This window comes from Ctenopharyngodon idella, chromosome 1 (assembly GCF_019924925.1).
Source record: "Ctenopharyngodon idella isolate HZGC_01 chromosome 1, HZGC01, whole genome shotgun sequence".
Classification (NCBI taxonomy): Eukaryota; Metazoa; Chordata; class Actinopteri; order Cypriniformes; family Xenocyprididae; genus Ctenopharyngodon; species Ctenopharyngodon idella.
In genome coordinates this window covers 36,332,624-36,348,491 of record NC_067220.1, presented here as the reverse complement: position 1 = coordinate 36,348,491, position 15,868 = coordinate 36,332,624, and the positions used below count along the sequence as shown (strand labels likewise).

Below are 15,868 nucleotides of genomic sequence, written 5' to 3'. Positions count from 1 at the left end.
CAGCCACTTCGGTGACCTGAAACACAATGGCAGGAAACAACCGATTTGACCGCTTAACGACCCTCCTCAGAGGGTGCGAGCTTGACGCAGCGTCGTGAGAACACTGAGTCATGAGCTCGCTGGAAACCACTGCGCCCCGAAGCACCAAGGGTGGCGGGGTTGGCAGAACGGTCCCCTGAGGGCAACGAAGTGGGGCGGGCACCATATACTGCGGTGTACACCGCCCTATCCCATGTGGTGCTGCCCTCAGATTTATTTTCAGAGGGTGCGAGCCTGACGCAACGTCGTGTGAGCACTGAATCAGAAGCTCGCTGGAAACCGGTGTGCCCTGAAGCACCAAGGGTGGCGGGGTTGGCAGAACGGTCCCCTGAGGGCAACGAAGTGGGGCGGGCACCATATACTGCGGTGTACACCGCTCTATCCCTTGTGGTGCTGCCCTCAGATTTATTTTCAGAGGGTGCGAGCCTGACGCAACGTCGTGTGAGCACTGAATCAGAAGCTCGCTGGAAACCGGTGTGCCCTGAAGCACCAAGGGTGGCGGGGTTGGCAGAACGATCCCCTGAGGGCAACGAAGTGGCATGGGCACCGTATACTGAGGTGTACACTGCTCCACCCCGCAGGGGGCTGCCCTCAGAAGCCTGCCACCACTGGTGTCAGGATCTACATGAAAGGCTGAACTAATACATGAATCTAACTAATCAAAGTCAGATAAATATGTATTATTTTAATTCCTCAAAATTAAATACAGCACACTGTCCATTTAATTTCACAAAATTAAATGCAGCAAAAGATCAATCAGAAAAGTTAATACAGTCTGAAAGTGCTGAATATAGTATAAAATATACACATCTAATATCATTTAATGTCTCAAAATGAAATGCAGTCACATATCAACCAGACAGGTAAAAACGGCCTGGATGAAAGGCTAAATATAGAGAATTAATGCAGACATATAGCTTTAAAAAACCCCGGCAAATATTGCATTTAATTCATCAAATTAAATGCATCCATAAACCACCAGACAATTGTACATGGTCTGAATGATAGGCTGAATATTCATAATAGTTTTAAATATACTGCCGTCTGCACACCCCTAATCTATGCGTCGCCTTAGGAAACGCGAGATCCAAGCCATAGATTCTTTATTGCTTAAGACTTTATTCCCTCGAGAAAAAAGCCAAGAGGAGCAGAGTTAAAAGTCTCAATAGTGCATCACATCGGGAAATTTATGAATGAACACTGTCAGATCCCAATACAAGAGCTGACGTGCATGCTCTGCTCTCAAACAAACAACACATGAATCGCGTGTATCCCCACTCGTAATAGTAGCGAGGGCAGGGAGGCACACACGACTCAAGTTGCTATTTGCTCGCCAATAAATTCCTGTCTAGAATATAAAATGCTTGAGGACAAACAACAATAAATAGACAGAGACAGTTTTCACACAGAACGCTTTGCTGAGGCACAAAAGACCGGTCTTTCCAGATGTGCTTTTATCCTTTCCTGGTCGTGACGTCACCCTGCCCGTGACGTTCATTCTTGCCATTGGCTAGTTGACATACGTGCATCAGACGCAATCACGCTGAGGCGTTCCCAAAGCGTCCTGAACGCAGTGCGAGTTCCCTCGAAAGGGAAGTGTATGCTTGTTATTGATGCATCAGCGAGAAACTAAATATTGTCATATTATCTGATTGATGTGCAATGACAAAATGTGAATGATTTTTTTGAATGATATATAGGCCTATATATGTTTAGTCATTGTTTAATGTTTTTTCTTCTATGGTAACAATATGGTAACAGTTTTCCTCTATGGTATATATACTTCATGAAATGTATTATTGCTGCTTTTCTGAGTGTTCAGAATTACAGGAAATTGTCTCTCTACACTGCAAGCTAGTCATAAAAACTCCCTTCTGGCAACTGCCAAATAGACTGTAATCATTTTTGTGATCAGTGCTAACCTTTCCATACCTGTCAGTAATGATAACTCTGCTACAGCTCGACTAAATCATCTGGAACAAATCACAGCAGATAGAAGGTGTTGGGCATCTTATGAGAAAAAAAAATTAAGGGTCTGTCTGCCTCTGCTTCTCTCTCCCTCTGTGACAGAATTCTTCAAATCACTTCTTTTATCTTTCTCTCCTAATCTGGACGAGGCCAACCCCGACATCCCAGAGTGGAGACAGGATGTGGGTCGGGTAATTAAGAAGGCTGTTCTCCAGGTAAGTGGGAATTTATTCTATCCATCTCGTCTCTCGCTGTCTTTTCCTGGCTCGTCTCTGTAGCTCCCAGATATTCTGGTCAAATATCTCCTGTCGTCTTTGTCTTATCCTTTGTCCTTTTCCTTTATACTTCTTTTCTATGTTCTCTTTCACTGAACAACAAATAAATAAATCTGTATTTTTGCCTTGTCTTCCAGGCACAATAAGTAAACATCCCTAGAATGGATAATGCAAAGTCAGCCGGTCAGAATCAGAAAATAAATGTAGACAGGGTAATAAGTACATGGACATGAAATATTGATCTGAATGTCAAGCAAAAAATAAAGGACACCCTATTGAATTCCATAGTTTTCCGTATCAGGACATAATAAAAATCATCTGGTCCTTGGCAGGTCTTAAAATTTGGAATATATAAAATCTCAGATAAACAACAACACATGACATATCACACCGTGTCATTATTTATTTAACAAAAACTACGGCAAATTGGAAAATTCACCACAAGATCAGACTGTACAATGCTCAGAGAAATTGCAGACAGCCCAAGAGCTACACCTCAGACTCTACAGGCCTCAGTTAACATCTTAAATGTTAAAGTTCATGACAGAACAATTAGAAAAACACTGAACAAGTATGGCAGGAGAAAGCTTCTTCTTTCTAAAAAGAACACGGCAGCACGGCTTAGGTTTGCAAAGTTGCATCTGAACAAACCACAAGACTTCTAGAACAATGTCTTTTCAACAGACAAGATCAAAAAGGAGACGTTTGGCCATAATGCACAGTGCTAAGTTTGGTGAAAACCAAAAGAGCATATCAGCACAAACACCTCATACCAAAAGTCAAGCATGCTGATGGAGGGTTGATGATTTTGGGCTTGTTTTGTAGCCACAGGCACTGAGCATCTCACAGTCATTGGATCTACAAGCAATTGAATCATATGGTGTCCTTATTTTGTCACCCATGGCTTTATTTTTGTTAAATAAATAATGACACAGTGTGATATATCACATGTTGTTGTTCATCTGAGGTTGTATATTACAAATTTTAAGACCTGCCAAGGACCAGATGATTTTTATTATGTCCTGATATGGAAAACCATGGAATCCAATAGGGTGTCCTTTCTTTTTCTCATGACTGTATATGTTTTATGATGTTATTGAGATTAAAGCCTTAGTTACATCCATTACAGGGAAATCAATCTGCCGAGCAACAAGACAAATTTTAATTGATTTTATTTTCTTAACCCATTGGCAAACTGATTTTTGTCCATAATTTTGTTGTTTTATGCTTAAAAAATTGAGAAATTGTTGATTGAGAAATTAAGTAAATGACATTTTGTAGTATTTTAATGTCATTTTAAACAATTATTTATTAAATTAAGTATTTTATTGTACTTTTTAGATTAAATGTTCTTTTTAGGTTAAATGTTCAGCTTAGCACCAAGACGAAATTTAATGAAATGTATTTTTCGTACCCCATTGGAAACTACTGGTGGTATAAATTTACATATGTTCACTGGAAAACAAGACAGGAAAATAATGATTAAGAAAATTATATTTGAATGTCTCTTTGCAGTGTTTTAATGTCTAAATTTAATAATTTATTAAATTACCTGTATATTATGTTATATGTTATTCAGATTAAAGAGAAGCAATTGGCGTAGCAACAAGACAAACTTAATTAATTTTATTATTATTATTATTATTATTATTATTATTTATTTATTTTTTTATTTTTTTTTTATTTTTTTTACCTTGCTGGCAAATTGGTTTTGACCATATTTTCTTTGATTTATGCTAAAAGCAAGGATAACTAACTCTTTTGGTTGCATATATTTAGATATGTTGACTGGGGAAAAAAAGTCAAGAAATTTGTCTTTTGCAGTGTTCTCATTTGATGTCTGTCTCTGACTCATGAGTTCCTCATCACACAGTGGGGCGAATTCACTAAACAGTTGCTCCACTTTTGTCGTATTTCATTCCAAAATCTTGCATCTTATTTGCCACCCACAATCTACTTAACCAGGTGCTAAATGCTCTAAAATAGCACTGCGTTGTATTTAAATTAAGTCATTGTCTTTCATTTCAGCACAAACACACGTCCTTTATATGTAAATTAGGTTTATTATAGATATCAAAACTCAGCGCCTATTTTCCTGGTGCAATTAACGTCACAATGTAACTGCCCGCAGAAAGCAGGCTGTGAATGAGACTTAATTTTAAGGAGAAGTTTGTGTGCATTTTCCTATTCCTAATCATAGCAGCAGTTTTAACGGGGCATATATCCAGAAGCGACATGTAGACAAGAACATTTTGAGCTAGTTCAGATGTCTGGATCACAGTGTTGGAGTGAAGTAAAGTATATCTAGTGCTCAACTAGCACTCAGAACTGACCCACAAGGTCACACAAATTGTGCTCTGCACATATTAACTGATTTGCATAAATCCTCTTGTGAACTAGCCAGCAAACTACACTCAGCGGGAGTAATTCATTGTCTTCTAGGGAGGTGTTTGGGGGATGATGTAAAGACTTGCAGTTCTGAGTTCCTCTGTGGTTTGTGTGTGTGTGTGTGTGTGTGTGTGTGTGTGTGTGTGTGTGTGTGTGTGTGGTTAGTGGACAACTGCACTGTTTTGTGCACTTGTGGCTCTCAGTTGTGACAGAGCTCTCAGAGCTGACAGAGAGATTGAACCCACTGCTGGTCGATGCATTGACACTACACAGTCTCAGTGCACATACACATGTACCTGAGCTGTCAGTCCAACCCTGGGACCAGTGCAGCTCAATATCAGTGTTCTTCGAAGAAGCAGAGAATCCCAGCTGTTTCAATATGTATATGCTATATTAATTATAGAACAGGATAAGTTTGGAACGTTCAGAAGTAAAATTAAACAGTTTTTGATAGTTGAAGTTGTAAATATTTATTTGTAAATATTTATAGTTAAGATTTAACTTTGGGGAGAATGGGGAGTGGGGGGATTTAAGATATTTTGCTAAATTTACCTAATATGTTTATGCAATATGTTTATGCCCAATAATTTTGCAGTCATTTTTTGTAATATCACACTAAAGTTTGGAGTCAGTGAGATTTTTTTTGAAGGAGTTATTTTATGCTGCATGTATTTGATCAAAAACACAGTAAAAACAGTAATATTGTCAAATATTATCATACCAAAGCTGAATTTTTAGCAGCCATTACGCCAGGCTTAGTATCACATGATCCTTGTAATACTACTACTATTGCTGATATTACTACTACTGCTACTGCTACTGCTGCTGCTGCTGCTGCTACTTCTGCTACTACTGCCGCTGCTACTACTACTACTGTTGCTACTACTACTACTGCTGCTGCGACTGCTACTACTACTACTAATACTGTTGCTGCTGCTGCTACTACCACTGCTGCTGATGCTGCTACTATTACTGTTGCTGCTGTTGCTGTTGCTGCTGCTACTACTACTGCTGCTGCTGCTGCTGCTGCTGCTACTACTACTACTGTTGCTGCTGCTGCTACTACTACTGCTGCTGCTGCTACTACTGCTGCTACTACTACTACTGTTGCTGCTGCTGCTGCTACTACTACTGCTGCTGCTGCTACTACTGCTGCTGCTACTACTACTGCTGCTGCTGCTGCTGCTGCTACTGCCGCTGCTACTACTACTACTGTTGCTGCTGCTACTACTACTACTGTTGCTGCTGCTGCTACTACTGCTGCTGCTACTACTACTACTGTTGCTGCTGCTGCTGCTGCTGCTACTACTACTACTGCTGCTGCTGCTGCTGCTACTACTGCTGCTGCTACTACTACTACTGTTGCTGCTGCTGCTGCTACTACTACTACTGCTGCTGCTGCTGCTACTACTACTACTGTTGCTGCTGCTGCTGCTGCTACTACTACTGCTACTGCTGCTGCTGCTGCTACTGCTGCTACTACTACTACTGTTGCTGCTGCTGCTGCTGCTGCTACTGCTGCTGCTGCTACTACTGCTGCTGCTACTGCTGCTGCTACTACTACTACTGCTACTACTGCTGCTGCTACTACTACTACTGCTGCTACTTCTACTGCTGCTGCTGCTGCTGCTACTTCTACTGCTGCTACTTCTGCTACTACTGCTGCTGCTACTATTACTGCTGCTACTGCTGCTGCTACTACCACTACTACTGCTACTACTACTTACACCGGTTTCACATTGCAAGCATCAGCGGCGCGTGAGCAGCATGTATTTTTTTCAGCATGCATGTTAACAAATGGATGCATTCACACCACCAGCAGGAGCAGCACGTGAGCGTCAAGCAGGAGCAAGATTTTCTTTAAAAATCTTACTGATCACAAACTTTTGAATGGTAGTGTATATTTGTAAAATGTGCAGTCTAAAATGAATCCATAATTATACTTTCTTTTAATTGTAGTGCATAAACATCCTTGAAACTTCCTAAGCTGGTCTGCTGGACTAAAAATGGTTAAGCTGGTTTAGTGGCTGATCTCCCATCTTGACCAGTTCTAAAGTGCCAAAAACTCCTCTAAAGCCAGCCAATAGACCATACTGGGAGACCAACTATGACAAAAACAAAAAAACAAGCTAAACTGATTTTTCAACTCCTGCTTCATTAGAAAAACTATTTTCATCAAGCCATTCATATTGTCTCTCTATTTCAGACATGCACAAAAACAATCCCTAAATATCTCAATTAAATCTAAACTCCCTCACACAGAACAGAGCCTTAGCATCTAACAGAGAACAAGGTCAGAATAGCTCAGCACAAAGAGGTTACTGATCTCACATCTGCTCGTAAAGTGCACACGCACCTCCGTCTTCTACATTTGCTCTTTCTCTCTCATTATCTTCCAGTCTGGGTTCCTGGCCTCAGATGGCTTTACCCTGAATTCTCTAGAAGTAAAACCGTCCTCTTCCAACTTTTTCCCCTTTGTTTCAACATCAAGTTCAAAGCCTAATGGCTTAATATTGAGCTTTCATGGTAAAGAGACTCACTTTTTCCCATTCCTTTCATTTATCCTCTCGCATATAAACCACATCCCATAGTGCCCTAGAGGTAGCAGATACACTTTATCCATACTGCCGCTGATAAACAGCTCAGTGTATTAAAAAGAGAGGGAGAGCGAGAGCGAGGCTCAGACATAATCAAAGTCAAGGTCCATTTAAGATGGCTGTTTGAGGCAACAGGCAGGCGAGGTGAGTGGAGGCGGCTGTCTGTTCTGGTGCACTGGGGCGATAGCGGTATAACAGCCTGAGGAGATGAGAATAGAGGGTTTCAGTAGCAGGGGTTAAAGGCAGAGCCAGTGCCTCAGAGTCAACACAGGACTTGCATCACAAACACTTTGATACTGAAAGAAGTACCAATGATAAGTTGTGTTTATTATTTTAGGCTTTTCCCCACATCTATTGATCGGTATATTATAGAGAGAATAGATAATGACGCAAGTATGACTCACATTGCACTAGGGATCTCTGCGTACTTGTTGTGACATCTATGATCAATCATAATGTTCAAACACTTTTTTACTTCACAATATTTTACATCTATAAATGATTTGCAGAGGTCACAAATGCTTAATAGCCTCAGACATCATTCATTGCAATTGCATTGAAAAGTGAGTCTTGTGTGCTACAAAAGAAAGTGTAAAAAAAAAAAAAAAAAAACACACACACACACACACACACACAAAATAAATATATACTACAATTTCTTTCATGTATTCTCCATATCATGGAGAATGTCACAAGTATAGTAATACCAGAAATGCTTGATCTTGTGGGACCATTTTTTGGTCCCCATGAGGAAATCGGCTTATAGATCCTTTTAAATGAAGGAGAGTAAAAATTTTGAAATTAAGTGTTGTTTTGTGTGTTTTTTAGCAAGATGAGAAAAAGGGGAGACTTGATAGTGTTTAATATTTAATGTCCAATTATGGTGGAATTATTAGAACACTGGGTTACCATTGTGTAGAAGAGTGAGCATTTGCATAGGCCGTGGACTGGTACAGCACATGTCATTTCTGCTTTGCTCAAGGAGAAATGCTTGGCACTTACCATGGTAATATGTGCTATTGCTAATTAATATTTCTGTCAGGACCACTATCGTCAAAGATGATTGACAATTTATACAGTTTGGATTGGCGGTGGTTCTGTTCTGAGCAAGAACTCCCTGCCCATCCATGCAGCCTAGCATGGATAAGAGCAACGAGAGCAGCAATAACCCTGCTTGGGGTGAACAGAACCATAAAGGTATTGCTATATCATTAATGTTCTTAATGGCAATGTAATGTAACAACATAATTCAAGAAAATGAATCTGATTCGAAGAGGAATATCAGAAGGCCAAGTCCTGACTGGACGAGAGGAGGAGCTGGGGATGGAGGAGGGTAATTAGCTCCTGAGCAATGGGATAAAGCTGTTGATAATACTGAATGGACCTTACATATGGATGCTGTGATAGGCATCCTATAGGTACACATGGATCAGCTGAGAGTCAGCCGATGCAAGTTTTACTAACGTGACCTTCCAGAACTAATCCTATGCTCGATTTTGTTAGCTAAATAGTATAATCTTGTAATTCAATCATGTGACAAAAGTATATGAAATGGAATGAATTAATTCCATATAAAATCACTTTGATACTACTTAATTGGGTCACTTAAAATTCTGTGATGTTGAAATGACGTAAACAAATTATGTTTGTTTAACTTATGATTCATGTGGGACCGATGTACAAGATTAAGTCATGTAAATCCAATACACTTTTTTTTTTCTCTCAGTGTAGAATATACAGTTTGTACAATATAAAATAATTATGTATATGGAAAGTCCCCATAAAACATGGAAACAGATATTTTTAAGACATGAATACTTTTATTCTTCAAGGATTTAATTGATCAAAAGTGACTGAAGACTTTTGCATGGTTACTAAATATTTCTTTTTCAAACAAATGCTGTTTTTTAAACTTTCTATTTATCAAAGAAATCTGAAAAAAAAAAAAAAAAAAAAAAAAAAAAAAAAAATGGCTTCCAGAAAAATATTAAGCACTGTTTTCAACATTGATAAGTAATGTTTCTTGAGCAGAAGATCAGCATATTAGAATGATTTCTGAATGATCATGTTCATGTAACACTGAAGACTGGAGTAATGATGCTGAAAATTCAGCTTTGCATCACAGGAATAAATTATATTTAAAAATATATTCAAACAGCGAACAGTTTCTTTAAATTGTAATAATATTTCACAATATTTTTATACCTGTTTATACGGTATTTTTGATCAAATAAATACAGCCTTTGATGAACATAAGAGACTTTCAAAAGCAATGGTAGTGTGTGTGTGTGTGTATATATATATATATATATATATATACATACACTGTACATACAGTCAAACCTAAAATTATTCAGACATTTTTGATATTTTTGATGTATTTTTACTAGTGGGTGCAGGACACTATAGTTCATTTATGTAGGTGAGGATAGCAAAATAAAGTAAATTGTGACATATTATACCCAAAAATTCTTCATACAGTGGACTACCAGTAAAATTTATAAAAATTTGGAACCAAAAATTATTCAGATACTTTGACCTGACCATAACTCTGAGATCTTGTCATATTTTATTACCATTTTTTTTTTTAAACTATAGTGAATAAACTGTATTAATGAATGAAATGTTCAAGGTGTCTGAATAAATTTTGGTCTGACTGTATATTAGGGCTATTATATATTAGGTCGATTTAATGCGTTAATTAGATTAATTAATTACGGTGAAAAATAATGTGTTAAAATCATTAACGCATTTAACGCACTATTCCATTTGCACCACATTTACCTAATGTGAATTCTTAGTAAGACCAGAGTGCATGTCTGCACATTCTTCAACAAAAATCCAGCCCATGCTGTGCAAATGTGTACATTTATAATAATAATCAGTAAATTGTTCATTTGTGAGTCTTGTGCTCTAAAAATTGTCCAAGGACTTTCACATTGATGATTTTGCGTCCAAGGAAGCATTTACACAATGGATGGTCTCTGTTGTAAAGATGACAATAATGCATTTTTTTAATAGCACTATACATCTGAATGACAAATATTGGAACAAGTTGTAAATAGAAGTGTTAAATTGTTTAAATTTGCCTGTAAAGTTGTATTTGCATTCTGGTGGAGAGTCAATATAACACGCAGCCGAGCAAAAATTGACTTAAATGGGGAAAGATGAACTACAGTGACAGAAAACACAACAGATGTCTAAACAGCATCTTTAATAACAACTTTGTCCTCTACTATAATGGATTATTGCATCTGTGCCTTTTAATGTTATTCCACAGTTCTTCGGTCTGGGAAGAAAATGTTTTGACATTAAGCGATTTAATTACAACAATGACTCTTAAGCTATTAGCAGGGTGTAATTAAGAGCACTGCAATGTTATGTCTCTCTTTTGCTGTCTAATTGCCTTTCTGGCCCTTAATTCGCCAGCAGAAGGGGTGTGTGTTGAAACTAGTGTGTTGAGAAAGAAATAAAGGCTATAGTTTGGAGATGTGCATTAATCATTAGGAATATCAGTAGCTGTTGCACATAGGCTGAATCCTTCAATGAGCCCAAGGGCTTTTTTTTCTCCAATATTGCAGCGGTGAGTACAAACTTAGACTCGGAGTATTGATTCGTGAGACTGCTTCAGCTCTGGCCACATAGCTCATTGTAAATTATACTTAGGCTGTCTATTCTTGAGCTATTGTCTTATAACCGGTTGAGTCCTGTGTGGTAACAGCAGATAAAACAAAGATTATTTACCTGAGGTTGGATAATTCCCTCTTTATGAGGCAAATGGCCTTTAGTGAGTATCTCTAGGAAAATACATGGTGGGTTTCCCTTTATTGGCTTTGCGGAAGCCCGTAATATCTAGACCTTTTGGTTTTGTAGTGGCTCTCTGACAAAGATATTGATTGAGGTTTTTAGGAATTCAATGTGCGTATAACCGCTTGCCCTCGCACACTTGCGTCTAATAATTTCTTGGCCGGGATTCATTCTGTATACATCGTATCTGATTTACTGGAAGCCATCAGCCTCGTTTAAAATGAATGTAACCCTCATAAATGCAGGAGACGGTAACATATAAATCATTGAGTCTTATGTAATTAATGCCGTTTTGTCCAGGTCGCTGACATTCCAGAAGACCAGCTGCTGGTGGCCGTGTTTCCTGGCATTCCGACTGCTGCGGAACTCTTCCTGCTTCCTCCTAGGAACCAATCGGATGGCAGGAAACGGACAGAGGAAGATCTGGAGCAGGTTATCTGATGCAAATTTTATGGTTTCACATTAATGGTCAAGGTTGAAATGCGCTTAAGAATGATGGACCTTTATCAGAATAAAAGAGCAGCTTCTACCTGGGGCTACAATGAAACTAATTGTCAGCGCAAAAGGAGACGATGTGTCAAAAATATCCCGAAGGGGATTGTATGACATTTTTACCTATTTTCTTTACCCTTAAAGGCAAAATTATCTTTGTGATAATAGCGGAAAGACTAGTGTCTAATTAGGCTTGCATGACAAGGACGTGTCACAACAAGGGTCTTTTACAGTAGGGACTTCTGAATTTAATACACTTTTGAGGGTCAAACATTTATTAGTAGTGTTTTCTAAGGCATTAGAAGGCTTTCTAAGCACTCTCAAACAATATGTATTTATTTATTTATTTTTGGGATGGCCGATGCCAGTATATATGATATCATACTATTTATTTTTACGATTGTAAATAACACAGATTTTTACTTTAGATAGCAACTTCCTGATTCTGTCATTTTCATTGCATTTTCAAAGATTGAAATTTTTTAAATCTCGAACAAAAAGCAAGTAAACACCAAACAACAGTGCACTCAATAATCTGGTAAGTCTGTGCATACTGTGAATCATATAGTCTCAAATAAAGACCAGGCAATGCTAATTTTACATACAGTACACCGTGAATATGACATGACATAGCAGGAAACTGGATGTAGCGCAGCATAGTCTGAAGTTGCTTGCTTGTGCATGTCCAGTGACAACTGAACTGTCCTATCTGCATCCAATTCACATTCACTTTTTTTATACAGAATACAATGCACTCTGCAGCTAGATTTGTCAATGTTTAACAGGTATTTAAAGACCTGTTTAAATTATTTTAATGCATATATACTGACGGTATTTTAAAAAAGTAGTATAACATCTGCATTTCTATTATTAGACAGATCTGATAAAAAAGACAGTAAACTAATGAAGATAGAGTATTGGCACTGATAAAATAAAAGTCCTATTATCATCACACCGAATATCTTATCAGGCCATATATCAGTCAGCCACTAATTATCACTATTTTTCATACTTAGGGCTAGGGATTTAAAGCCCTTTTGATCCAAAACCTAAATTGTTCTTCTGGCACTACCACTTCACAAAATTAAGCTCTACACTTGGGATCTCACAGGCATATTCACAGCTGGCAAATTACACTCTTAAGAATAACAACACGTTTTACTATTTGGCCAGTTTTGCTATTGATGCTGCAGAAAGAACTATAACAAATCATCTGGACACTCACTGGCTCTCAGCCTGTCTGATGACAGAGATGTGGTATGTGTGTCGCACTGCAGTTTATCAAAATCTGATATTAGACATTACATTATGCATCATCTCCGCTGTTATGTCTAAGTAGGATCTGTATTTGATACAAACAAGAGTGCAGAATCCTGTTTACAGATACAAACAAAGCTATTATCTACTACCGAACATGTAGCACGGATTGTGCTGTTATGGACATGAGTGATACCTTACATTTATTATTTATTTTATTTTATTTTATTTTATTTTATTTTATTTTATTTTATTTTATTTTATTTTATTTTATTTTATTTTATTTTATTTTATTTTATTTTATTTTATTTTAGAGAGATACCTTATATTGTCTTACATTTTATTTTATTTTATTTTATTTTATTTTATTTTATTTTATTTTAGAGTGATACCTTATATTGTCTTACAATTTTTTTTATTTATTTATTTTTTTTTTTTTTATTTTATTTTAGAGAGATACCTTATATTGTCTTACATTTTATTTTATTTTAGAAAGATACCTTATATTATCTGACATTTTATTGTTTATTTTATTTTAGAGAGATACCTTATATTGTCTTACAATTTATTGTTTATTTTATTTTAGAGTGATACCTTATATTGTCTTACAATTTATTTTATTTTTTATTTTATTTTATTTTATTTTAGAGAGATACCTTATATTGTCTTACATTTTATTTTATTTTAGAGAGATACCTTATATTATCTGACATTTTATTGTTTATTTTATTTTAGAGAGATACCTTATATTGTCTTACAATTTATTGTTTATTTTATTTTAGAGAGATGCCTTATATTGTCTTACATTTTATTTTATTTTAGAGAGATACCTTATATTGTCTTACAATTTATTTTATTTTATTTTATTTTAGAGAGCTACCTTATATTGTCTTACATTTTATTTTATTTTATTTTATTTTATTTTAGAGAAATACCTTGTATTGCTTGACATTTTATTGTTTATTTTATTTTATTTTAGAGTGATACCTTATATTGTCTTACATTTTATTTTATTTTAGAGAGATACCTTATATTGTCTTACAATTTATTTTATTTTATTTTATTTTAGAGAGCTACCTTATATTGTCTTACATTTTATTTTATTTTATTTTATTTTATTTTAGAGAAATACCTTGTATTGCTTGACATTTTATTGTTTATTTTATTTTATTTTAGAGAGATGCCTTATATTGTCTTACATTTTATTTTATTTTAGAGAGATACCTTATATTGTCTTACAATTTATTTTATTTTATTTTATTTTAGAGAGCTACCTTATATTGTCTTACATTTTATTTTATTTTATTTTATTTTATTTTAGAGAAATACCTTGTATTGCTTGACATTTTATTGTTTATTTTATTTTATTTTAGAGTGATACCTTATATTGTCTTACATTTTATTTTATTTTATTTTATTTTATTTTAGAGTGATACCTTATATTGTCTTACAATTTATTTTATTTTATTTTATTTTATTTTATTTTAGAGAGATACCTTATATTGTCTTACAATTTATTTTATTTTATTTTAGAGAGATACCTGTATTGTCTTACAATTTATTTTATTTTATTTTAGAGAGATACCTTATATTGTCTTACAATTTATTTTATTTTATTTATTTTATTTTAGAGAGATACCTTATATTATCTTACATTTTATTTTATTTTAGAGAGATACCTTATATTGTCTTACAATTTATTTTATTTTATTTTAGAGTGATACCTTATATTATCAGACATTTTATTGTTTATTTTATTTTAGAGAGATACCTTATATTGTCTTACAATTTATTTTATTTTATTTTAGAGTGATACCTTATGTTATCTGACATTTTATTGTTTATTTTATTTTAGAGAGATACCTTATATTGTCTTACAATTTATTTTATTTTATTTTAGAGAGATACCTTATATTATCTGACATTTTATTGTTTATTTTATTTTAGAGAGATACCTTATATTGTCTTACAATTTATTTTATTTTATTTTATTTTATTTTAGAGAGATACCTTATATTATCTTACATTTTATTTTATTTTAGAGAGATACCTTATATTGTCTTACAATTTATTTTATTTTATTTTAGAGTGATACCTTATATTATCTGACATTTTATTGTTTATTTTATTTTAGAGAGATACCTTATATTGTCTTACAATTTATTTTATTTTATTTTATTTTAGAGAGATACCTTATATTGTCTTACATTTTATTTTATTTTAGAGAGATACCTTATACTATCTGACATTTTATTGTTTATTTTATTTTAGAGTGATACCTTATATTGTCTTACACAACAGCACCATATTGTCTGACATTTTATTGTTTATTTTATTTTATTTTATTTTATTTTAGAGAGATACCTTATATTGTCTTACATTTTATTTTATTTTATTTTATTTTAGAGAGATACCTTATATTGTCTTAAATTTTATCTTATTTTATTTTAGAGTGATACCTTATATTGTCTTAAATTTTATTTTATTTTATTTTATTTTAGAGAGATACCTTATATTGTCTTAAATTTTATTTTATTTTATTTTAGAGTGATACCTTATATTGTCTTACATTTTATTTTATTTTATTTTATTTTATTTTATTTTATTTTATTTTATTTTATTTTATTTTATTTTATTTTATTTTATTTTATTTTATTTTATTTTATTTTATTTTATTTTATTTTATCCTAGAACACCTTAGCAAGCACTTTCTGAAGTCTGAATTCTGTATATAATTTTTCTGTATACTGTTTTCTTCCTAGATATCAGAAATCCTGGTTAATGCATTGAATCAGATCTCAGTGGAGTTCGAGTTGAAACCTGGCTCCCGGGTCATCGTTTACATCACGCAGTTAACTTTAGGTAACAAACTATTGAAAACATATTGTTTGTAGCTATTTCGGCACGATTTAGTTGATAACTGAAGTGTGCAACTGCTTATATTTGATTACCTTACATAGTGGTATTTCAGTTGATCTCCCTCTCTAGCCTCTGTTGGGTGCTATGTACTGTTCCCTAGATTCGTCTGGGTAATTACGTTGATTG

General features: G+C 34.8%; 1 protein-coding gene across 1 annotated transcript in view; it reads left to right on the top strand.

Moving 5' to 3' along the window:
- The window catches only part of sorcs3a (sortilin related VPS10 domain containing receptor 3a), a 254,736-nt gene that overhangs the window by 225,873 nt on the left and 12,995 nt on the right, over window positions 1-15,868 (top strand). The window contains 3 exon segments of the mRNA XM_051894728.1: window positions 2,110-2,222; window positions 11,375-11,506; window positions 15,586-15,685. Of these exon segments, the coding sequence (XP_051750688.1) occupies window positions 2,110-2,222; window positions 11,375-11,506; window positions 15,586-15,685 (345 nt within the window).